Below are 24,939 nucleotides of genomic sequence, written 5' to 3' on the forward strand. Positions count from 1 at the left end.
CTGATTTGAAGGGAAGGTGATCCTGAAAAAATGCTGTGATGGAATTCTGGAGAGGTTGGCACTAAACCTATACGTTTGGACCAAAAGAACTTCAATTTTTAAAACTACCCGCAGCCATTTCCATAGTCTAAGGGAGGGATTTAGGAATAGAGACATCACTTCAGGTTTTATTTATCCAAAGGTAAAGCCTGGAACATGATCTGAAAGAGCAAGATTGAGAAAATGGGATCTAAAGTACCCAGAACAATAGAAGAAAAAGGATGGACTTCCTTGGACAGGAAAGGGAGTAAGGTATTAATAGATTTTGGATTTTTTGTGGGCATGGGGATGCTGATGGCTGGACACAGAGTTGAGCATCCTGGAAGCAAAGAGAACATTAGAGAAATGGTACTCTCATCTAAAAGGGAGCAGGCCCCTACAATAAGTTGGCAAGCTATGGGTGGGAGGGGGGGAAGAACAGGAGACCTCCAAAAAAAATATATGACTAGATAGAGAAGATGATCGCACAAATCTTTGACTATACAAAAGACCATTGAACTGTACACTTTAAAGGGGTGAATTTTATGGTATGTGAATCATTATCTCAATAAGTTGTATGACCATGGACTGAATGAGCAGTGACATCTAATATCAGATTTGGAATTTTTTCCTGTTCTGTTTTGATTCTCCTCAGTTACCCCAAGGTTTAATAGTTATATTAACCACTACAGGCTGGTCTCAGCAGTACTATAAGGAATTAAAAGTTGCATATGAATTCACTCCTGCTCCCTGAAAGGAAGATGGTGGTCACCGTTCCCTAAGTGCACAGAGCAATGATTTTGAAGTGAGAACAATAACTAGAGGAATCTAAGGACTTACTGGTGGTCCTAAGAAATAATGGGGAAGGGATGTGATCTGCCCTCAGTCAGACCAAACAAGGGACTTAGATGATTCCTATTTGGATAATAAGGGTAACATAATACCCACACCACCCCCTCAACACACACACACACACACACACACACACACACACACAGCTAAAAAACTTGAGGGCTGTAGGTTTGGCATATGCATGTTGAGCTTTAACTGAAACCAGGGTAATGGAGAAAATATAAAATTAAGTGGTCAGAAAATAGAAAACTAAAAAATCCCCAGAAAAGGGGGGTCATATTGATATTACATAACAAAGTCAAAGGTCTGTATTTCTCCTTCTCCTTACCTTAAAGCACATCCCCACATTAGTAACTACTACTGCAGTTTTCATAAAAGCTGGCATAATCTTTTCTTTTAGTCTCTGACAGTTCTTAAAATGGCAACTCAGCACAATGCTTTTAGAATGGCCTCCTTCCAAACTTCAGAAGAATACTTGCAAGCATCTGAGGTATTTTAATTTCTTAACTTGATTCCTTCCCTCACCTAAATGGTAAGATACTACATTCTGAAGAGGTAACTAAGCATTCTTCTGAGCCCTTCTATTAAATTGCCAGCTATCACACACCAATTAGCATTGTGAAGTCTTTGAACATTGTTTTTATATGGCTTGGGGCCATATAAAAGAGACAGTCCAATTCTCTTTGGCATTTAAGTAAATTCCTCATGGGAAATCAGGCCCTTAGAAAGACATATTAAGTATATTTGGTGAACTAAAGCAACTATTTAGTTTACCTGATAAAAACTGTAAATTTAACTCATTATTTCTGTGAAATAATGTATATTATATATACCCAGATCTTTTGTGGGAGAGAGAAATTCAAAAGAGAAAATGATAGAAAGGTATATATAAATAAGGGGAGTCACAGGAGTAAAGTATGTGTGGGTGGGTGGGTGGGAAGAGGGCATATAGAGAGAGGGAAGTGAAGGAGGCAATAAGACAGAGGGGATAATGGAGAGGAAAAGATGAAGGTGAAAGAATAAAAGAAGAGGCAGGGAGGTTAGGGACAGCTGGGAGACAAAAAGAAAAAGAGAAATAGAAAGAAGCAGGCAGACAGACATAAAGTTGGAAAAGGCGGCACCAGTAAACACACCATAATTGCAAAATGCCCAACCCATTCCTTCACTCTTCCTGAATCTTCAGCTCCATTTCCTACTTATACAAAAGGCTTATTCTTGCTAACGAGTAAACTAGTGTTCACATTACACTGAAAATGGATCCTCAATATATTATATGGACACAAGCACACACCCATAAAATATAACCAATTGTATCTAATGACTGCTTTCTATCACCAAGACACCTCAAAAGGTTGGACATGAAACACCTCTCTTAGTATCCTCCTAGTTTAAGCATTGGGGAGAATATGCAACTTAACCCCCTTAGTCAGCAATACACACAAGTTTCATCTCTCCTCTCATTAAGAACATTATGATGAGTCTCTTCTAAAATCAGTTTAAAGAAGGACTAGAAACCATAATTATCTGATATAATTATCTGAAATGTCTAATTTTAACAGACTATATCCCCAAAGTACTATTTTCTCCATGCCTCCTCCATTTTCTCCTTTAGTAATTTGAAAAATAAATACATGAGTTTTTTCTTCTACATTTCCTACACAGGTAGCTCCAAACCTCTGACCCCTTAATAAAAAACAAAAAGTACCCAACTGCTCTTTAATTTTATTTACTTCCAGTAAATAATAAATCATTCACTTGTCATCAACTGCTTTTTGACATCAACAGAATATCCAGCGATCTTCCAAGGGAAAAATCATACCCTAAACTATAAATGGCCAGATTTTTTGTCGTATCCTGATCATTTCACACCAGTTAATCTTTTTTAGAGTAGGTAAATATGGAGAAAGCTTATGTGTGTGAGTCTGTGTGTATTTATTGGTGGTAGAAAGGGTTAGGAATATCCTCTAGGAAAAAATACAACTGAGCAAAAGAACAGGACATTTTATTGGCAGCTACAGATACTAAATACTAAGCAAAGGATGAAAGTGATATAATGTTCTTATTTATCCTTTATACCTTGTCTATTTATCATTTTAACTCACCCAAACTCGATAAAGGGGCTTCAGAGTTTAGAAAAAAAGAGAAATACTTTTTCTTCTAAATTTATCCCACCTAAGATCACTGGCATATATTGTATGTTTTTAAACCAGCAATAAAATGGCTAACCAAGAACTGATGGGTAATTATAATTATTTGTTATTACTGCACACTGAGTACCAACTTCACAGACTGAAATAGTATAGTTATATAGTACAAATATGATTCTATTTCACTGCCTTCTGAACAGCTGCTGATTTACACTGTCAGCTGAAATGCCACACTTAATCAGGATTTCAGCAAGAGAAGGACCAAAGTTCTTTAATAATGTTAAAAGCATTAATTACTGTTCAAAAAAAGTGGTTACTAACCTTGCTGAAGAGGCTGAGTGTTTGTACTGGGATTCTGACTAACTGGCTGGGTGGAGCTACTGGCTGTTGTGGCAGTAACAAGTCGGACATAATGAAACTTGCTTCCAGGCACTTGAATCTGCTGGACATTGGGAGCAGTTGCCAGAGGAATAATTGTCTTAAATTGTGATGTGCTCATGCCTCCAACAGCGATGGTCTGCACAGCTGATTTCACTGCCTATTAAACAATACAACATTGCTATCATTAATCTGGGTTGTAACTTTCCTACTCCTTTTAATTTATGACAACCACTCAAGTAAAAAAATCATTCCTTTATTTCATCAAAAGCTGTTGAAAGGAACAACCTGTTCAAAGAGAAATGAAAAGAATAGTAATGAATACAGGAGTGAATCAAAATAAATGAGTTCTACCTTCCACCTCTAGTAGTTTACTTCCTTCATATTCCAGGTCAGATGACTTGCTCTGAAGTATTATTACTTAATTTACAAGAACTTATACAGAAAATTGTTCATATGAGATAAAATTTATAAGAAAAGGATTATTTTAAATCTTCCACAGTTAAGCCCCATATACAACATAGGAAAAAGTGGATACAGATATTTGGCTTTATTTCAACCCACCAAATTAACTATACCAAATTTATATTCACATGTCCTAGAAGAGAAAGCACACAAAAGAAAAGCCCATTTTATACCTTTATTAAGTCTAGTCATTTCTGAAAGGCTTATAATACAATAAATGTATTAACAAACATACGGGTGGGTGATAGAATTCAATCTAAAATCACCCCAATTTTGGTTGTATAGGGAAACTAACCACTTTTGGGTGAATGAAATCTGAATCAATACAATCATTTCAATCATTTTTAATCCTCTCCCTCAATCAGAAAGCAATGTGACTTCCCAAAAAAGCTAAATGAAACATCAGAGGCAGAGTAGAACAAACCAGTCTCTTGAGGTATCTCCACCAAATTGGTGTTTAACCAACATATAACATACTGTTCTACAAAACAAAGGTCCAGACAAGATTCTTGAACTAGTTCTACAGTATTATTTTATTAAATAATTAATTCCCCTATATAGCTGAATGTGATTAAAAGGGGAAATTTTAGGTTGTATATGTTATTTAAAAAAAAAATCTTAAAACCCTGGGGAAAAAAAGACATTATGGAGTCAAATGAAAAAAACTGAAATATGGATTATATACTTTATATATCAATATTAAATTTCTTGAACTTGATAGCTGTACTTAAGGTGGCTATTTGGTGGGTGTCCTTGTTCTCAGGAAATGTACCTGGAAGTGTTGTATGTTAGAGAAGCATTATCTATGTGACCTACTCTCAGATGTTTAGATTACAGAGGGACAGATGGATGGATGGATGGATGGATGGAAAGACTAACAGACAAAAAGAATGATATAACTCCAATATGTATATCTCTTGGTTGTGAATAATTTGGTCTTATCTCTTGGTATGTTTGATAAGTTTTGATTAAATGCCAAGTATTGTTTATAAAAAGTTGAGATAATTTGAGGCTCTGAGTGATGTTATACTCTTCCAGAGAGAATTCTTTGGCTTCTGGCAACCAGTTAGAATAGAGGCAGATCATCTTAAAGCAAGCATGAATTGAACCGATTTGAAGCTGAGCGTCAATCTTTGTGAGATCTTGTCTATTTCTGGTTCACTCTTTCTCCCAAGATATAACCCTTCCATAGCCCCAACCCAAAAGACTTGGGGGTTTACCAGGGCTCCTCCTACCTGATGGGGCCTGAACCCAAATCTTTGTTCCTCGGACTTGTAAGACTGACAGATCTGCTCCTCAACCTTTCTGTGGCCACTTTCTGCTCACCTTCTCATTCTCTCAGCCATAACTTATAAATCAGCAAATGCCCTCAGGGAAATGTCACACTGAACATCAGGCTGACCTCTTTAGGCCTCCCTTTATTCCAGGATTGTGGCCTCTGAAGTCCTGGCTCCCTTGTTCGTCTCCAATGCCTTCAAACAGATTTTTAAAATATATTTTATTCAGCTTTTTAAGTTGTTCTTGGTGGGAAGGTTGGTCTGCAACAAGCAAGGTCAGTATAACCAAAAGGAAACTCCAGACTACCCAGGATTTAATCTAGATGCCACCATTTCCTAGTTGTGTGACCTTGGGCAAGGTAACTAAACTTCTCTGTGCCTCTTTCCTCATCTGAAAACATGAAGAAAAAAATGGTACCTTTCTCATAGGATTGTTGAGAGGATTAAATGAGTTAAATTATATGAAGTACAAATAACTCCTGTCACAAAGTATAATGCTCAATAAATGTGAACGTCTGTTATAAATGGGGAAACTAAAGTTCAGCAAGGTTAAGTAAATATTCTAGAGTCATACAGCTAAAAGGTAGCAGAGCTAGGATGTGAACTAGATCCAACTCCAAAGCTCATTCTCTTACCTAAGACATCATATTGCCTCTTACTGTAGACACTTAATAAATATTTATTAAATGACTGAATTAAAGTAAATAGCATCCAGCCCTCAAGAAATCTTTAGCAACTAAAGCTCTGCATCTGCCTCTCAGTATTTTTTCAATTAGTATGCTGAATGGAAGTATCAACAGCATCTTTTTAAACTTTTTTATTCTAAAATATTTTTAGACTCACAAGTAGCAAAACTAAGAGAGAGTTCCCACAAACCCTTCACCCAACTTCCACCAAAATAAAACACCTTACATAACCAGAGACTATCAAAATCAGATAACTAACATTTGATACAGTACTAATAACTAAACTACAGACTTTATTTGCATTTCACCAGTTTTCATATACACTATTTTATCACATGTATAGATGAATGTAACACAACACAGTCAGGATACAAAATTGGTCCATCACCCCAGAGAAATTCATCTGTGCTATCCTTTATATTCATACTCTCCCAGCCAACCTGAACCCCTGGGCAACCACTGTTAAAACTGCATTTTTTAACACCTAAAGTACCAAGTGACACGTAAAAAGCTAGAATACACAGATAATAGTGTGGAAGATGGTCACCCTACAGACCTGTTTACCTGCCCAAAATTGTCATGTGGGCAAGAAATAACCCTATTTTGTGTGAGTAATTAAAATTTCGGGGTTTATTTGATCATATCACTTAGTCTACTTTATTTCAAGGGACTCCAGGTATCCAAATTAATAACCTCCTCAGGAGAACAGAGCAGAAATAGGATATTATTCCAATTGTTAAATCCTTTCAACATTCTCTAAAAAATCAACTAGGGAAAAAGACAAAGAATCTCAAATTAATCATAATTCAATAAAAAGTACATCAGTGGTGCCGAAAGTTCAGCAATGAAATTGTCTTTAAATTTGTTTTTAAAATTACAGCCTATTTTTTCCAATATTAAAGGAGTACAAACCCATTAAAGAAAATCTAGATAAATAAAATAGAAAAAAAATAAAAATGAGAGTCCAGCCACACAAAACACAAACGCACAAAGTATGTTCTTCAAATATTTTATCCTATATACATGGCTGTTTTTAATTTAATGTATGCAAACTATAGATACAATTTTGTATCCTAATAATTGGACAATTCTAACTATATGTACTATGAGGCATTTTGAAACTTACATGTCACAAACTGAACTCACTGACCAACCAAAACTTGTTCCTCCTGTTATATATTTTCAATCCTGGTTAGTAAAACACCATCTAAATGTAAAATAAGACAAAATCCTAGGACCACATTAAACTCAACTGTTATCTACTACCTGATCAACTGTTCTCATCTCCTAAATATTTCATAAATCTGATGGTTCCTTTCTATTCTCACTGCCATTAATTGATTTTTAGGCCCACCTTCTCTGGATTCCTGCAACAAACTTTCTGAGAAGTAGTACAATATATGGCATAGACCATAGGCTCCCAGCTCTGCCACCAACAGGTAGACTAAACAAGATACTTTACCTCCCTGTGCCTCAAAGTCCTCACCTACAAAATCCCAATACTAACACTACTTCACTATAGAACTGTTGTGAAGCTTAAATGAGCCAAAAAATGTAAAGTGCTAAAAACAGTGTATGGCACTTAGTACATTTTATAATAAAGTTAACTTTTATTATTATGATTAGCCAGTATAATGGTCTTCAGTCTCACAGTGGCCTCAAGTGCACCCTCCATACTGCCAACAGAATAATCTTGACACAAATCTGACCTTGACCACCACCATCTTGTTTAGAACTCCTTAATGATATTTCTGCTTTCAGTAATGAAAAATCAAAACAACCCTCCCACAGAGGACAACTAGAAAAGCTGAATGTGTGGTTGGGATATATTATGCCCCCCATGAAAGCCATATTCTTTAATGCAATCTTGTGGGGGCAGACTGATTAGGGTGGAACCTCTGATTACATTATTTCCATGGAGTTGTGGACCCAGCCCATTCAGGGTCTTGATTAGATCACTGGCTTACTTCAGAGCGCTCCAGAGCAGACCCAGATGCTTGCTGATGATCAGAGATGCTTGGAGATGCAGGCAGAGGGACACCTGTAGATGCTAAGCTAAGAGACAAAACCCAGAGTTTGCCCTAGAGAAGCTACGAGAGGAAACCCAGACGTTTAGAGAGAAAAGCCCTGGGAGGGAGAAGCAAGGACACACAGAAGCTGAGAGAGAGGAGGTGAAACACAACCTGGGAGCAAAGAACCAGCAAACACCAGCCACCTGCCTTCCCAGCTGACACAGGTGTTCTGGACTTCATTGGCCATTCTTCAGTGAAGGTATCCTCTTGTTGATGCCTTCATTTGGACATTTTTATGGCTTTAGGACTGTAAATTTGTAACCAAATAAACCCCCTTTACAAAAGCCGATCCATTTCTGGTACTTTGTATAATGGCAGCTTTAGCAAACCGTAACACCAAATAAAATCTTTTTTAATCTGTTTGAATGTATCAGAACACTAATAAGGAAGGGAAGAATTAACAAATACTCAGGAAAGCTAGAAATCCAGAAAAGTGAATCTAACAACTGTATTCACTTTTGCCACCAATGTTTTAAATTGGCAGTATACGTGAAGAGAAAGCAAACCAGACCCTACACATAATCCATCTAAGCTGTGTCCTCTAGGTAGTCCAGAAAATCACCAAAATTGAATTAAGATGATCCCAGAGTACAAGTGTACCATGATATCTGTGGATGCAAATGAAAATTCTCGTAGAAAATAAAAATCATAAAAGACCTCATATAAATACAAACACTTTTTAAGAAAACACTTGTTGAACAATCAAAGATAGCCAAGCCTGCAAGAGCACAGACAACCTGAACACGAACCAACACAAACTGCAGATAAAAAAATTGGCCAACAAGTTAGCAGATCATAGACTTATTTTTGTGTCAATCAGGATTCTATTGCAATAATACTATAAAACAAGCCCAGAACTCAATCACTTACAAAAACAAGCATTTATTTCTTGTTCACAGGTCTGAAGCTAAGTCATAGCTCTGCTAGGCTTGGCTCAAAGTTTCAGGCTAAGTTCAATTGCATACTGCCTGTCTCCTCATCATGGAACCTTTTCTCCTCATGGTAGATGGCAGAAGCACAAGAACAAAAAGAAACATGTGATGCCTTGCAAGGCCTTGGCTTAAAACAGACACACATTTGCTACCATTCACATCTCATTGGCTAAATCATATCATATCACCAAGCCCAATAAGGCAGGGTTGTATATTCGATCTAGTGGGAAGCCCTGCAAAAAGATTCCATGGCAAAGGACATGGGCCTATAAGTAAATATAGGCAGGGAGTAAATAGTTGAACACAATAATACTGTATGTCCCAATCATACATAAAATTTTAAAATAACTTCAGTTACTAGGTTTAAAGGAAAGAGAAGACAAAATTGAATATTAAAACACATTACGAGGGACTAACAAAAAGGACAAAGTATATTTGACAAAAAACTCAAAATAGTAATTTCAGAACTAAAATTCAAGAACTTTATGAACAAATTTAATAGCAGATTTGATACAGCTAAAGAGACTAAGCGAACTGGCGGAAGGTTCAGAAGAAAATGTCCAGAAAAAATAAGAGACTCAGAAAACAGAACATACAAGACTCAGGTAATTCACTACAAAAGAGAGGAGAGAGAAAATTCAGCAGAAAGAGTGCTGAAGAGAATTAGCTGAGAATGTTCCAAAAGTATAAAAGACATCAAGCCACAGATTTAAGAAGCACCAAAAACCACATGTAGGATAAGTGCAAAGAAAACCACTTCTGAACAAAACATAATAAAATTCTTTCTTAAAAAGCCAGAGGTAAAAAAAAATTATTACCTTTAATGGAGAAACAATCAGATTGATGGCTGACTTCCCAACAGAAACAACGGAGCCTGAAGACAGTGGAATAACATTTTCAATGTGCCAATAAGGGAAAAACAAAAATAAAACAAAACAAAAAACACTGCCAACCTTGCACCCTATACCCAATGAAAATATCTTCAAAAATGAAGGTGATTGACGAGGCGGGGCAAGATGGCAGACTGGTGAGCTGTATGTTTTAGTTACTCCTCCAGGAAAATAGGTATAAAGCCAGGAACTGCGTGGACTGGACACCACACAGCAATCTGACTTTGGGCATACTTCATACAACACTCATGAAAACGTGGAACTGCTGAGATCAGCGAAATTTGTAAGTTTTTGCGACCAGGGGACCCGCGCCCCTCCCTGCCAGGCTCAGTCCCATGGGAGGAGGGGCTGTCAGCTCCGGGAAGGAGAAGGGAGAACTGCAGTGGCACCCCTTATCGGAAACTCATTCTACTGATCCAAACTCCAACCATAGATAGACTGAGACCAGACACCAGAGAATCTGAGACCAGCCAGCCCAGCAGAGAGGAGACAGGCATAGAAAAAAAACAACACGAAAAACTCCAAAATAAAAGCGGAGGATTTTTGGAGTTCTCGTGAACATAGAAAGGGGAAGGGCCCTGAGGCGCATATGCAAATCCCGAAGAAAAGCTGATCTCTCTGCCCTGTGGACCTTTCCTTAATGGCCCTGGTTGCTTTGTCTCTTAGCATTTCAATAACCCATTAGATCTCGGAGGAGGGCCCTTTTTTTTTTTTTTTTTTTTTTTTTAATCCTTTTTTCTTTTTCTAAAACAATTACTCTAAGAAGCCCAATACAGAAAGCTTCAAAGACTTACTATTTGGGCAGGCCAAGTCAAGAGCAGAACTAGGAGAACTCTGAGACAAAACGCAATAATCCAGTGGCTGAGAAAATTCACTAAACACAACAACTTCCCAAGAAAAGGGGGGTGTCCACTCACAGCCATCATCCTGGTGGACAGGAAACACTCCTGCCCATCGCCAGACCCATAGCCCAGAACTGCCCCAGACAACCCAGTGTGACGGAAGTGCTTCAAATAACAGGCACACACCACAAAACTGGGCGTGGACATTAGCCTTCCCTGAAACTTCAGCTGATTGTCCCAGAGTTGGGAAGGTAGAGCAGTATGAATTAACAAAGCCCCATTCAGCCATCATTTCAGCAGACTGGGAGCCTCCCTACACAGCCCAGCAGCCCAGAACTGCCCTGGGGGGACGGCACTCACCTGTGACATAGCACAGTCATCCCTCAACAGAGGACCCGGGGTGCATGGCCTGGAAGAGGGGACCACTTGCAAGTCTCAGGAGCCATACGCCAATACCAAGGACTTGTGGGTCAGTGACAGAGACACACTGTGGCAGGACTGAACTGAAGGATTAGACTATTGCAGCAGCTTTAAAACTCTAGGATCACCAGGGAGATTTGATTGTTAGGGCCACCCCCCCTCCCTGACTGCCCAGAAACACGCCCCATATACAGGGCAGGCAACACCAACTACACACGCAAGCTTGGTACACCAATTGGGCCCCACAAGACTCACTCCCCCACTCACCGAAAAGGCTAAGCAGGGGAGAACTGGCTTGTGGAGAACAGGTGGCTCGTGGACGCCACCTGCTGGTTAGTTAGAGAAAGTGTACTCCACGAAGCTGTAGATCTGAGAAATTAGAGATAAGGACTTCAATTGGTCTACAAATCCTAAAAGAACCCTATCAAGTTCAGCAAATGCCACGAGGCCAAAAACAACAGAAAATTATAAAGCATATGAAAAAAACAGATGATATGGATAACCCAAGCCCAAGCACCCAAATCAAAAGACCAGAAGAGACACAGCACCTAGAGGAGCTACTCAAAGAACTAAAGATGAACAATGAGACCATAGTACGGGAGATAAAGGAAATCAAGAAGACCCTAGAAGAGCATAAAGAAGACATTGCAAGACTAAATAAAAAAAATGGATGATCTTATGGAAATTAAAGAAACTGTTGACCAAATTAAAAAGATTCTGGACACTCATAGTACAAGACTAGAGGAAGTTGAACAACGAATCAGTGACCTGGAAGATGACAGAATGGAAAATGAAAGCATAAAAGAAAAAATGGGGAAAAAAATTGAAAAAATCGAAATGGACCTCAGGGATATGATAGATAACATGAAACGTCCGAATATAAGACTCATTGGTGTCCCAGAAGGGGAAGAAAAGGGTAAAGGTCTAGGAAGAGTATTCAAAGAAATTGTTGGGGAAAACTTCCCAAATCTCCTAAACAACATAAATACACAACTCATAAATGCTCAGCGAACTCCAAATAGAATAAATCCAAATAAACCCACTCCGAGACATATACTGATCACACTATCAAACACAGAAGAGAAGGAGCAAGTTCTGAAAGCAGCAAGAGAAAAGCAATTCACCACATACAAAGGAAACAGCATAAGACTAAGTAGTGACTACTCAGCAGCCACCATGGAGGCGAGAAGGCAGTGGCACGATATATTTAAAATTCTGAGTGAGAAAAATTTCCAGCCAAGAATACTTTATCCAGCAAAGCTCTCCTTCAAATTTGAGGGAGAGCTTAAATTTTTCACAGACAAAGAAATGCTGAGAGAATTTGCTAACAAGAGACCTGCCCTACTGGAGATACTAAAGGGAGCCCTACAGACAGAGAAACAAAGACAGGACAGAGAGACTTGGAGAAAGGTTCAGTACTAAAGAGATTCGGTATGGGTACAATAAAGGATATTAATAGAGAGAGGGAAAAATATGGCAAACATAATCCAAAGGATAAGATGGCCGATTCAAGAAATGCCTTCACGGTTTTAACGTTGAATGTAAATGGATTAAACTCCAAAATTAAAAGATATAGATTCGCAGAATGGATCAAAAAAAATGAACCATCAATATGTTGCATACAAGAGACTCATCTTAGACACAGGGACACAAAGAAACTGAAAGTGAAAGGATGGAAAAAAATATTTCATGCAAGCTATAGCCAAAAGAAAGCAGGTGTAGCAATATTAATCTCAGATAAAATAGACTTCAAATGCAGGGATGTTTTGAGAGACAAAGAAGGCCACTATATACTAATAAAAGGGGCAATTCAGCAAGAAGAAATAACAATCGTAAATGTCTATGCACCCAATCAAGGTGCCACAAAATACATGAGAGAAACATTGGCAAAACTAAAGGAAGCAATTGATGTTTCCACAATAATTGTGGGAGACTTCAACACATCACTCTCTCCTATAGATAGATCAACCAGACAGAAGACCAATAAGGAAATTGAAAACCTAAACAATCTGATAAATGAATTAGATTTAACAGACATCTACAGGACATTACATCCCAAATCACCAGGATACACATACTTTTCTAGTGCTCACGGAACTTTATCCAGAATAGATCATATGCTGGGACATAAAACAAGCCTCAATAAATTTAAAAAGATTGAAATTATTCAAAGCACATTCTCTGACCACAATGGAATACAATTAGAAGTCAATAACCATCAGAGACTTAGAAAATTCACAAATACCTGGAGGTTAAACAACACACTCCTAAACAATCAGTGGGTTAAAGAAGAAATAGCAAGAGAAATTGCTAAATATATAGAGACGAATGAAAATGAGAACACAACATACCAAAACCTATGGGATGCAGCAAAAGCAGTGCTAAGGGGGAAATTTATAGCACTAAACGCATATATTAAAAAGGAAGAAAGAGCCAAAATCAAAGAACTAATGGATCAACTGAAGAAGCTAGAAAATGAACAGCAAACCAATCCTAAACCAAGTACAAGAAAAGAAATAACAAGGATTAAAGCAGAAATAAATGACATAGAGAACAAAAAAACAATAGAAAGGATAAATATCACCAACAGTTGGTTCTTTGAGAAGATCAACAAGATTGACAAGCCCCTAGCTAGACTGACAAAATCAAAAAGAGAGAAGACCCATATAAACAAAATCATGAATGAAAAAGGTGACATAACTGCAGATCCTGAAGAAATTAAAAAAATTATAAGAGGATATTATGAACAACTGTATGGCAACAAACTGGATAATGTAGAAGAAATGGACAATTTCCTGGAAACATATGAACAACCTAGACTGACCAGAGAAGAAATAGAAGACCTCAACCAACCCATCACAAGCAAAGAGATCCAATCAGTCATCAAAAATCTTCCCACAAATAAATGCCCAGGGCCAGATGGCTTCACAGGGGAATTCTACCAAACTTTCCAGAAAGAACTGACACCAATCTTACTCAAACTCTTTCAAAACATTGAAAAAAATGGAACACTACCTAACTCATTTTATGAAGCTAACATCAATCTAATACCAAAACCAGGCAAAGATGCTACAAAAAAGGAAAACTACCGGCCAATCTCCCTAATGAATATAGATGCAAAAATCCTCAACAAAATACTTGCAAATCGAATCCAAAGACACATTAAAAATATCATACACCATGACCAAGTGGGGTTCATTCCAGGCATGCAAGGATGGTTCAACATAAGAAAAACAATCAATGTATTACAACACATTAAAAACTCGAAAGGGAAAAATCAATTGATCATCTCAGTAGATGCTGAAAAAGCATTTGACAAAATCCAACATCCCTTTTTGATAAAAACACTTCAAAAGGTAGGAATTGAAGGAAACTTCCTCAACATGATAAAGAGCATATATGAAAAACCCACAGCCAGCATAGTACTCAATGGTGAGAGACTGAAAGCCTTCCCTCTAAGATCAGGAACAAGACAAGGATGCCCGCTGTCACCACTGTTATTCAACATTGTGCTGGAAGTGCTAGCCAGGGCAATCCGGCAAGGCAAAGAAATAAAAGGCATCCAAATTGGAAAAGAAGAAGTAAAACTGTCATTGTTTGCAGATGATATGATCTTATATCTAGAAAACCCTGAGAAATCAACGATACACCTACTAGAGCTAATAAACAAATTTAGCAAAGTAGCGGGATACAAGATTAATGCACATAAGTCAATAATGTTTCTATATGCTAGAAATGAACAAACTGAAGAGACACTCAAGAAAAAGATACCATTTTCAATAGCAACTAAAAAAATCAAGTACCTAGGAATAAACTTAACCAAAGATGTAAAAGACCTATACAAAGAAAACTACATAACTCTACTAAAAGAAATAGAAGGGGACCTTAAAAGATGGAAAAATATTCCATGTTCATGGATAGGAAGGCTAAATGTCATTAAGATGTCAATTCTACCCAAACTCATCTACAGATTCAATGCAATCCCAATCAAAATTCCAACAACCTACTTTGCAGACTTGGAAAAGCTAGTTATCAAATTTATTTGGAAAGGGAAGATGCCTCGAATTGCTAAAGACACTCTAAAAAAGAAAAACGAAGTGGGAGGACTTACACTCCCTGACTTTGAAGCTTATTATAAAGCCACAGTTGCCAAAACAGCATGGTACTGGCACAAAGATAGACATATAGATCAATGGAATCGAATTGAGAATTCAGAGATAGACCCTCAGATCTATGGCCGACTGATCTTTGATAAGGCCCCCAAAGTCACCGAACTGAGCCATAATGGTCTTTTCAACAAATGGGGCTGGGAGAGTTGGATATCCATATCCAAAAGAATGAAAGAGGACCCCTACCTCAACCCCTACACAAAAATTAACTCAAAATGGACCAAAGATCTCAATATAAAAGAAAGTACCATAAAACTCCTAGAAGATAATGTAGGAAAACATCTTCAAGACCTTGTATTAGGAGGCCACTTCCTACACTTTACACCCAAAGCACAAGCAACAAAAGAGAAAATAGATAAATGGGAACTCCTCAAGCTTAGAAGTTTCTGCACCTCAAAGGAATTTCTCAAAAAGGTAAAGAGGCAGCCAACTCAATGGGAAAAAATTTTTGGAAACCATGTATCTGACAAAAGACTGATATCTTGCATATACAAAGAAATCCTACAACTCAATGACAATAGTACAGACAGCCCAATTATAAAATGGGCAAAAGATATGAAAAGACAGTTCTCTGAAGAGGAAATACAAATGGCCAAGAAACACATGAAAAAATGTTAAGCTTCACTAGCTATTAGAGAGATGCAAATTAAGACCACAATGAGATACCATCTAACACCGGTTAGAATGGCTGCCATTAAACAAACAGGAAACTACAAATGCTGGAGGGGATGTGGAGAAATTGGAACTCTTATTCATTGTTGGTGGGACTGTATAATGGTTCAGCCACTCTGGAAGTCAGTCTGGCAGTTCCTTAGAAAACTAGATATAGAGCTACCATTCGATCCAGCGATTGCACTTCTCGGTATATACCCGGAAGATCGGAAAGCAGTGACACGAACAGATATCTGCACGCCAATGTTCATAGCAGCATTATTCACAATTGCCAAGAGATGGAAACAACCCAAATGTCCTTCAACAGATGAGTGGATAAATAAAATGTGGTATATACACACGATGGAATACTACGCGGCAGTAAGAAGGAACGATCTGGTGAAACATATGACAACATGGATGAACCTTGAAGACATAATGCTGAGCGAAATAAGCCAGGCACAAAAAGAGAAATATTATATGCTACCACTAATGTGAACTTTGAAAAATGTAAAACAAATGGTTTATAATGTAGAATGTAGGGGAACTAGCAGTAGAGAGCAATTAAGGAAGGGGGAACAATAATCCAAGAAGAACAGATAAGCTATTTAACGTTCTGGGGATGCCCAAAAATGACTATGGTCTGTTAATTTCTGATGGATGTAGTAGGAACAAGTTCACTGAAATGTTGCTATATTATGTAACTTTCTTGGGGTAAAGTAGGAACATGTTGGAAGTTAAGCAGTTATCTTAGGTTAGTTGTCTTTTTCTTACTCCCTTGCTATGGTCTCTTTGAAATGTTCTTTTATTGTATGTTTGTTTTCTTTTTAACTTTTTTTTCATACAGTGGATTTAAAAAAGAAGGGAACGTTAAAAAAAAAACAAGGAAAAAAAAAGATGTAGTGCCCCCTTGAGGAGCCTGTGGAGAATGCAGGGGTATTCGCCTACCCCACCTCCATGGTTGCTAACATGACCACAGACATAGGGGACTGGTGGTTTGATGGGTTGAGCCCTCTACCACAGGTTTTACCCTTTGGAAGACGGTTGCTGCAAAGGAGAGGCTAGGCCTCCCTATGGTTGTGCCTAAGAGCCTCCTCCCGAATGCCTCTTTGTTGCTCAGATGTGGCCCTGTCTCTCTAGCTAAGCCAACTTGAAAGGTGAAATCACTGCCCTCCCCCCTACGTGGGATCAGACACCCAGGGGAGTGAATCTCCCTGGCAACGTGGAATATGACTCCCGGGGAGGAATGTAGACCCGGCATCGTGGGATGGAGAACATCTTCTTGACCAAAAGGGGGATGTGAAAGGAAATGAAATAAGCTTCAGTGGCAGAGAGATTCCAAAACGAGCCGAGAGATCACTCTGGTGGGCACTCTTACGCACACTTTAGACAACCTTTTTTAGGTTCTAAAGAATTGGGGTAGCTGGTGGTGGATACCTGAAACTATTAAACTACAACCCAGAACCCATGAATCTCGAAGACAGTTGTATAAAAATGTAGCTTATGAGGGGTGACAGTGGGATTGGGAATGCCATAAGGACCAAACTCCACTTTGTCTAGTTTATGGATGGATGTGTAGAAAAGTAGGGGAAGCAAACAAACAGACAAAGGTACCTAGTGTTCTTTTTTACTTCAATTGCTCTTTTTCACTCTAATTATTATTCTTGTTATTTTTGTGTGTGTGCTAATGAAGGTGTCAGGGATTGATTTAGGTGATGAATGTACAACTATGTAATGGTACTGTAAACAATCGAAAGTACAATTTGTTTTGTATGACTGCGTGGTATGTGAATATATCTCAATAAAATGATGATTAAAAAAAAAAAAAAAGAAGAAATAGCAAGAGTAATTGCTAAATATATAGAGATGAATGAAAATTAGAACACAACATACCAAAACCTATGGGATGCAGCAAAAGCAGTGCTGAGGGGGAAATTTATAGCACTAAACGCATATATTAAAAAGGAAGAAAGAGCCAAAATCAAAGAACTAATGGATCAACAGAAGAAGCTAGGAAATGAACAGCAAACCAATCCTAAACCAAGTAGAAGAAAAGAAATAACAAGGATTAAAGCAGAAATAAATGACATAGAGAACAAAAAAACAATAGAAAGGATAAATATCACCAAAAGTTGGTTCTTTGAGAAGATCAACAAGATTGACAAGCCCCTAGCTAGACTGACAAAATCAAAAAGAGAGAAGACCCATATAAACAAAATAATGAATGAAAAAGGTGACATAACTGCAGATCCTGAAGAAATTAAAAAAATTATAAGAGGATACTATGAACAACTGTATGGCAACAAACTGGATAATGTAGAGGAAATGGACAATTTCCTGGAAACATATGAACAACCTAGACTGACCAGAGAAGAAATAGAAGACCTCAACCAACCCATCACAAGCAAAGAGATCCAATCAGTCATCAAAAATCTTCCCACAAATAAATGCCCAGGACCAGATGGCTTCACAGGGGAATTCTACCAAACTTTCCAGAAAGAACGGACACCAATCTTACTCAAACTCTTTCAAAACATTGAAGAAAATGGAACACTACCTAACTCATTTTATGAAGCTAACATCAATCTAATACCAAAACCAGGCAAAGATGTTACAAAAAAGGAACACTACCGGCCAATCTCCCTAATGAATATAGATGCAAAAATCCTCAACAAAATACTTGCAAATCGAATCCGAAGACACATTAAAAAAATCATACACCATGACCAAGTGGGGTTCATTCCAAGCATGCAAGGATGGTTCAACATAAGAAAATCAATCAATGTATTACAACACATTAAGAAGTCAAAAGGGAAAAATCAATTGATCATCTCAATAGATGCTGAAAAAGCATTTGACAAAATCCAACATCACTTTTTGATAAAAACACTTCAAAAGGTAGGAATTGAAGGAAACTTCCTCGACATGATAAAGAGCATATATGAAAAACCCACAGCCAGCATAGTACTCAATGGTGAGAGACTGAAAGCCTTTTCCTCTAAGATCAGGAACAAGACAAGGATGCCCGCTATCACCACTGTTATTCAACATTGTGCTGGAAGTGCTAGCCAGGGCAATCCGGCAAGACAAAGAAATAAAAGGCATCCAAATTGGAAAAGAAGAAGTAAAACTGTCATTGTTTGCAGATGATATGATCTTATATCTAGAAAACCCTGAGAAATCGACGATACACCTACTAGAGCTAATAAACAAATTTAGCAAAGTAGCGGGATACAAGGTTAATGCACATAAGTCAGTAATGTTTCTATATGCTAGAAATGAACAAACTGAAGAGACACTCAAGAAAAAGATACCATTTTCAATAGCAACTAAAAAAATCAAGTACCTAGGAATAAATTTAACCAAAGATGTAAAAGACCTATACAAAGAAAACTACATAACTCTACTAAAAGAAATAGAAGGGGACCTTAAAAGATGGAAAAATATTCCATGTTCATGGATAGGAAGACTAAATGTCATTAAGATGTCAATTCTACCCAAACTCATCTACAGATTCAATGCAATCCCAATCAAAATTCCAACAACCTACTTTGCAGACTTGGAAAAGCTAGTTATCAAATTTATTTGGAAAGGGAAGATGCCTCGAATTGCTAAAGACACTCTAAAAAAGAAAAATCAAGTGGGAGGACTTACACTCCCTGACTTTGAAGCTTATTATAAAGCCACAGTTGCCAAAACAGCATGGTACTGGCACAAAGATAGACATATAGATCAATGGAATCGAATTGAGAATTCGGAGATACACCCTCAGATCTATGGCCGACTGATCTTTGATAAGGCCCCCAAAGTCACTGAACTGAGTCATAATGGTCTTTTCAACAAATGGGGCTGGGAGAGTTGGATATCCATATCCAAAAGAATGAAAGAGGACCCCTACCTCACCCCCTACACAAAAATTAACTCAAAATGGACCAAAGATCTCAATATAAAAGAAAGTACCATAAAACTCCTAGAAGATAATGTAGGAAAACATCTTCAAGACCTTGTATTAGGCGGCCACTTCCTACACTTTACACCCAAAGCACAAGCAACAAAAGAGAAAATAGATAAATGGGAACTCCTCAAGCTTAGAAGTTTCTGCACCTCAAAGGAATTTCTCAAAAAGGTAAAGAGGCAGCCAACTCAATGGGGAAAAATTTCTGGAAACCATGTATCTGACTAAAGACTGATATCTTGCATATATAAAGAAATCCTACAACTCAATGACAATAGTACAGTCGGCCCAATTATAAAATGGGCAAAAGATATGAAAAGACAGTTCTCTGAAGAGGAAATACAAATGGCCAAGAAACACATGAAAAAATGTTAAGCTTCACTAGCTATTAGAGAGATGCAAATTAAGACCACAATGAGATACCATCTAACACCGATTAGAATGGCTGCCATTAAACAAACAGGAAACTACAAATGCTGGAGGGGATGTGGAGAAATTGGAACTCTTATTCACTGTTGGTGGGACTGTATAATGGTTCAGCCACTCTGGAAGTCAGTCTGGCAGTTCCCTAGAAAACTAGATATAGAGTTACCATTCGATCCAGCGATTGCACTTCTCGGTATATACCCGGAAGATCGGAAAGCAGTGACACGAACAGATATCTGCACGCCAATGTTCATAGCAGCATTATTCACAATTGCCAAAAGATGGAAACAACCCAAATGTCCTTCAACAGATGAGTGGATAAATAAAATGTGGTATATACACACGATGGAATACTACGCGGCAGTAAGAAGGAACAATCTCGTGAAACATGACAACATGGATGAAACTTGAAGACATAATGCTAAGTGAAATAAGCCAGGCACAAAAAGAGAAATATTATATGCTACCACTAATGTGAACTTTGAAAAATGTAAAACAAATGGCTTATAATGTAGAATGTAGGGGAACTAGCAATAGAGAGCAATTAAGGAAGGGGGAACAATAATCCAAGAAGAACAGATAAGCTATTTAACGTTCTGGGGATGCCCAGGAATGACTATGGTCTGTTAATTTCTGATGGATATAGTAGGAGCAAGTTCACAGAAATGTTGCTATATTAGGTAACTTTCTTGGGGTAAAGTAGGAACATGTTGGAAGTTAAGCAGTTATCTTAGGTTAGTTGTCTTTTTCTTACTCCCTTGTTATGGTCTCTTTAAAATGTTCTTTTATTGTATGTTTGTTTTCTTTTTAACTTTTTTTTCATACAGTGGATTTAAAAAAGAAGGGAACGTTAAAAAAAAAACAAGGAAAAAAAAGATGTAGTGCCCCCTTGAGGAGCCTGTGGAGAATGCAGGGGTATTCGCCTACCCCACCTCCATGGTTGCTAACATGACCACAGACATAGGGGACTGGTGGTTTGATGGGTTGAGCCCTCTACCACAGGTTTTACCCTTTGGAAGACGGTTGCTGCAAAGGAGAGGCTAGGCCTCCCTATGGTTGTGCCTAAGAGCCTCCTCCCGAATGCCTCTTTGTTGCTCAGATGTGGCCCTGTCTCTCTAGCTAAGCCAACTTGAAAGGTGAAATCACTGCCCTCCCCCCTACGTGGGATCAGACACCCAGGGGAGTGAATCTCCCTGGCAACGTGGAATATGACTCCCGGGGAGGAATGTAGACCTGGCATCGTGGGACGGAGAACATCTTCTTGACCAAAAGGGGGATGTGAAAGGAAATGAAATAAGCTTCAGTGGCAGAGAGAATCCAAAAGGAGCCGAGAGGGTCACTCTGGTGGGCACTCTTATGCACACTTTAGACAACCCTTTTTAGGTTCTAAAGAATTGGGGTAGCTGGTGGTGGATACCTGAAACTATCAAACTACAACCCAGAACCCATGAATCTCGAAGACAGTTGTATAAAAATGTAGCTTATGAGGGGTGACAAGGGGATTGGGAAAGCCATAAGGACCACACTCCACTTTGTCTAGTTTATGGATGGATGAGTAGAAAAATAGGGGAAGGAAACAAACAGACAAAGGTACCCAGTGTTCTTTTTTACTTCAATTGCTCCTTTTCACTCTAATTATTATTCTTGTTATTCTTGTGTGTGTGCTAATGAAGGTGTCAGGGATTGATTTGGGTGATGAATGTACAACTATGTAATGGTACTGTGAACAATCGAAAGTATGATTTGTTTTGTATGACTGCGTGGTATATGAATATATCTCAATAAAATGAAGATAAAAAAAAAAAAAAAAAAGACATAATGCTGAGCAAAATAAGCCAGGCACAAAAAGAGAGATATTGTATGTTACCACTAATGTGAATTCTGTGAAAAATGTACAATGTTTTATACTGTAGAATGTAGGGGACCTAGAGATACCAATTAGTGGAGGGGGAATGATAATCTAATAAGAACAGATAAACTATGGAGGGTAATCTCAATGTTATGGGAATGCTCAGGAATGATTATGGTTTGTAAACTTTCTTGGATATAGTAAGATCATGTTGGAAGCAATAAGAGTTATTTTAGGTTTTTTTTTCTCTTATTCCTTTGTTTTCTTAGGGGTTGTTAATTTTCTTGGGGTATGGTAGGAACATGTTGGAAGCAATGTAGTTATTTTAGATTATTTGTTTTTCTTACTCCTCTGTTTGGACATGGTTTATTAATTTTCTTGGGGTATGGTAGGAACATATTGGAAGCAAGGTAGTTATTTTAGGTTATTTGTTTTCCTTAATCCATTCCTTTGTTTGAAATGTTGTGGGGTTTTTTTGGTTGTTGTTTGCCTGTTTGTTTTTAATTTTTTGATAAACAAAGTTAAAGAATTGAAAAAAAATCAGTAGAAAAATGGGAGTAAAAACTAAATGACAAATAGGGTGGGATGGGGGGATGGTTTGGGTATTCTCTTTTCACTTTTATTTTTTATTCTTATTCTGATTCTTTCTGATGTAAGGAAAATGTTCAGAAATAGATTGTGGTGATGAACGCATAACTATATGATCATACTGTGAACAGTTGATTGTATACCATGGATGACTGTATGGTTTGTGAATATATTTCAATAAAACTGAATTAAAAAAAAAAAAAATGAAGGTGATATAAAAATATTTCCAGAACAACAACAAAAGGAGATAATTTGCCACCAGCACTCACCCTAAAAAAAAATACAGGCAGAAGGAAAATAATAATCCTGGATGAATGCTTTGAGATGCAAAGAAAAATGAGAAGAAATGAAAACAGAGAAGAAGTGAGAACAAATGTAGATAAACAAACACTGACATTATGAAACAATAATATTATCTAGGATATAAAATATAAACCAAATGAAAATGCCTAACAACAGCATTGATTTGGCATAGTGATTAAATGGAATTCAAGTACCATAAGGACTCTGCATGATCCAGGAGAAACAAACATAAAGCATGAACTACGTAGATCCAGGGATGAGAATAAAATTCCAAACCATAACCTTATTACCTTCTACAGGTGGGCTACAAATTTGCCTGTAAATTTTTTATCAATCAACATGGAAAAGGAAACTATGCCATTTACTTCACTCACAATGCTCATGAGATAAAAACAAACCAAATGAAACAAAAGTAATTTGAAACCTACATTTCTTTAGACTTCTCACTCCTCAATTTTTACCAGTTTTAAGAAAATAAGTACAATTACACTGAATAGAGCTAATGTTTATTAGAGGAACTGTTGTAATTTCTTTAAGATTTCCAAACAATAAACTTCTAGGGTTCTCAAAGTTTCACTAGGAGTATCTAAAAAGTTAGAAATGCACTTAATTACTAAAAGTGAGGATAAAAATTAACTAAAACCATAATGTCAGTTACACAAGCATAAATGTCAAAATTCATCAAGTTATACCCTTTAAAAATAGAGTTTATTGTAAGTAAATTATACCTTAATATATTTTAAAAAGAACAAAATATAAAATGCCAGGGAAAAGGGGGGTAAAAATTGATAAATGAAATAAAAATGGTAAAATGTTTAACTGATGAAGCTGGATGATGATTACAAGGGTATTCATTATACTCTTTCCTCTATCTTTGTGTATATTTAAAATTTTCCATAACAGACACTTTTTAAAAACTGTTAAATGCATCCATCTTTGATATTAAACATCATAGACACATCTCAAAAAGGACCTCATAAAATACATCATGTGACAGAACAATGCTTCCAGGTAACATTCTCACATTAGATAAAACAACTTTGTAGTAAGATCCACAATATAAGCTTTCAGCATCACTGCAAAATAAAACAAATCTGGCTTGAAAGAGGTGTATATTTCAGAACATCTAAAAGAGTAGATCGCTGCCATGGTTAGGTTCATGTGTCAACTTGGCCAAGTCATGGCACCCAGCTGTCTGGTCAAGCAGGCGCTGGCCCATGGCCAAGTCATGGCACCCAGCTGTCTGGTCAAGCAGGCGCTGGCCCAACCATTCCTGCGAGGACATCTGTGGCTGGTTAATAAACCAACAGGTTGGTTTATTAAATCATTAGTCAATTGACTGCAGCTGTGACTGATGACTCAACAAGGGAGTGTCTTCCACAATGAGAGAATGTAGTTGGCTGGATTTAATACAATCAATCAGTTGATGACTTTTAAGCAAGACAGAGGACCTTCACTTCTTCGGCTGATCAGCAAAGCATTTCCTGAGGAGTTCGTCAAAGCTGCCAGTTCGTTTCCTGAGGAGTTCATCGAACATCTTCATTGGAGTTGTCAGTTTGCTGAATGCCCTACGGAATTTGGACTCATGCATACACACAGTTGCGTGAGTCACTTTTATGAACCTTATATTCATAGACATCTCTCATTGATTCTGTTTCCCAAGAGAACCCTAATACAATCGCCTTCAGGCAAATCTGCCAAAATATTTGTCTTGGGCAAACTACTGATGAATATTGCGTAGGACTGAACTCAAGATTTATTTGCTGAAAAATGGGTGTAGTTACAAAGGTAGTACAGTTGCACCACAGAAGGTTAATATATAAGTCAATTGCTCTCCTATATACCTGCAATAAGCAACTGGAATCTGAAACTGAAACCATAACTCCGGGAAGTGGCAGGAGTAGGCGACGCTGCAGGTCAGCAGTCCCAGGAGGCTTGGCAGACTCTGCAGCCTGCGTGCAGCCCACCCAGCTGCTCCGGAGGCACGTGAAGATAAAACAATGTCTGCCAACCTAAAAG

The 24,939-nt window shown here is 37.7% G+C and overlaps 1 protein-coding gene across 4 annotated transcripts in view; it reads right to left on the minus strand.

Moving 5' to 3' along the window:
• Positions 1 to 24,939, minus strand: part of LIN54 (lin-54 DREAM MuvB core complex component) — a 96,191-nt gene that overhangs the window by 14,577 nt on the left and 56,675 nt on the right. For all 4 annotated transcript variants that reach the window (XM_037830124.1, XM_037830121.1, XM_037830125.1 and 1 more), the window contains exon 5: positions 3,339 to 3,555. In XM_037830124.1, the coding sequence (XP_037686052.1) occupies positions 3,339 to 3,555 (217 nt within the window). The remainder of the gene's footprint in view (positions 1 to 3,338; positions 3,556 to 24,939) is intronic.

Source organism: Choloepus didactylus, chromosome 3 (genome assembly GCF_015220235.1).
Source record: "Choloepus didactylus isolate mChoDid1 chromosome 3, mChoDid1.pri, whole genome shotgun sequence".
Lineage (NCBI taxonomy): Eukaryota > Metazoa > Chordata > Mammalia > Pilosa > Megalonychidae > Choloepus > Choloepus didactylus.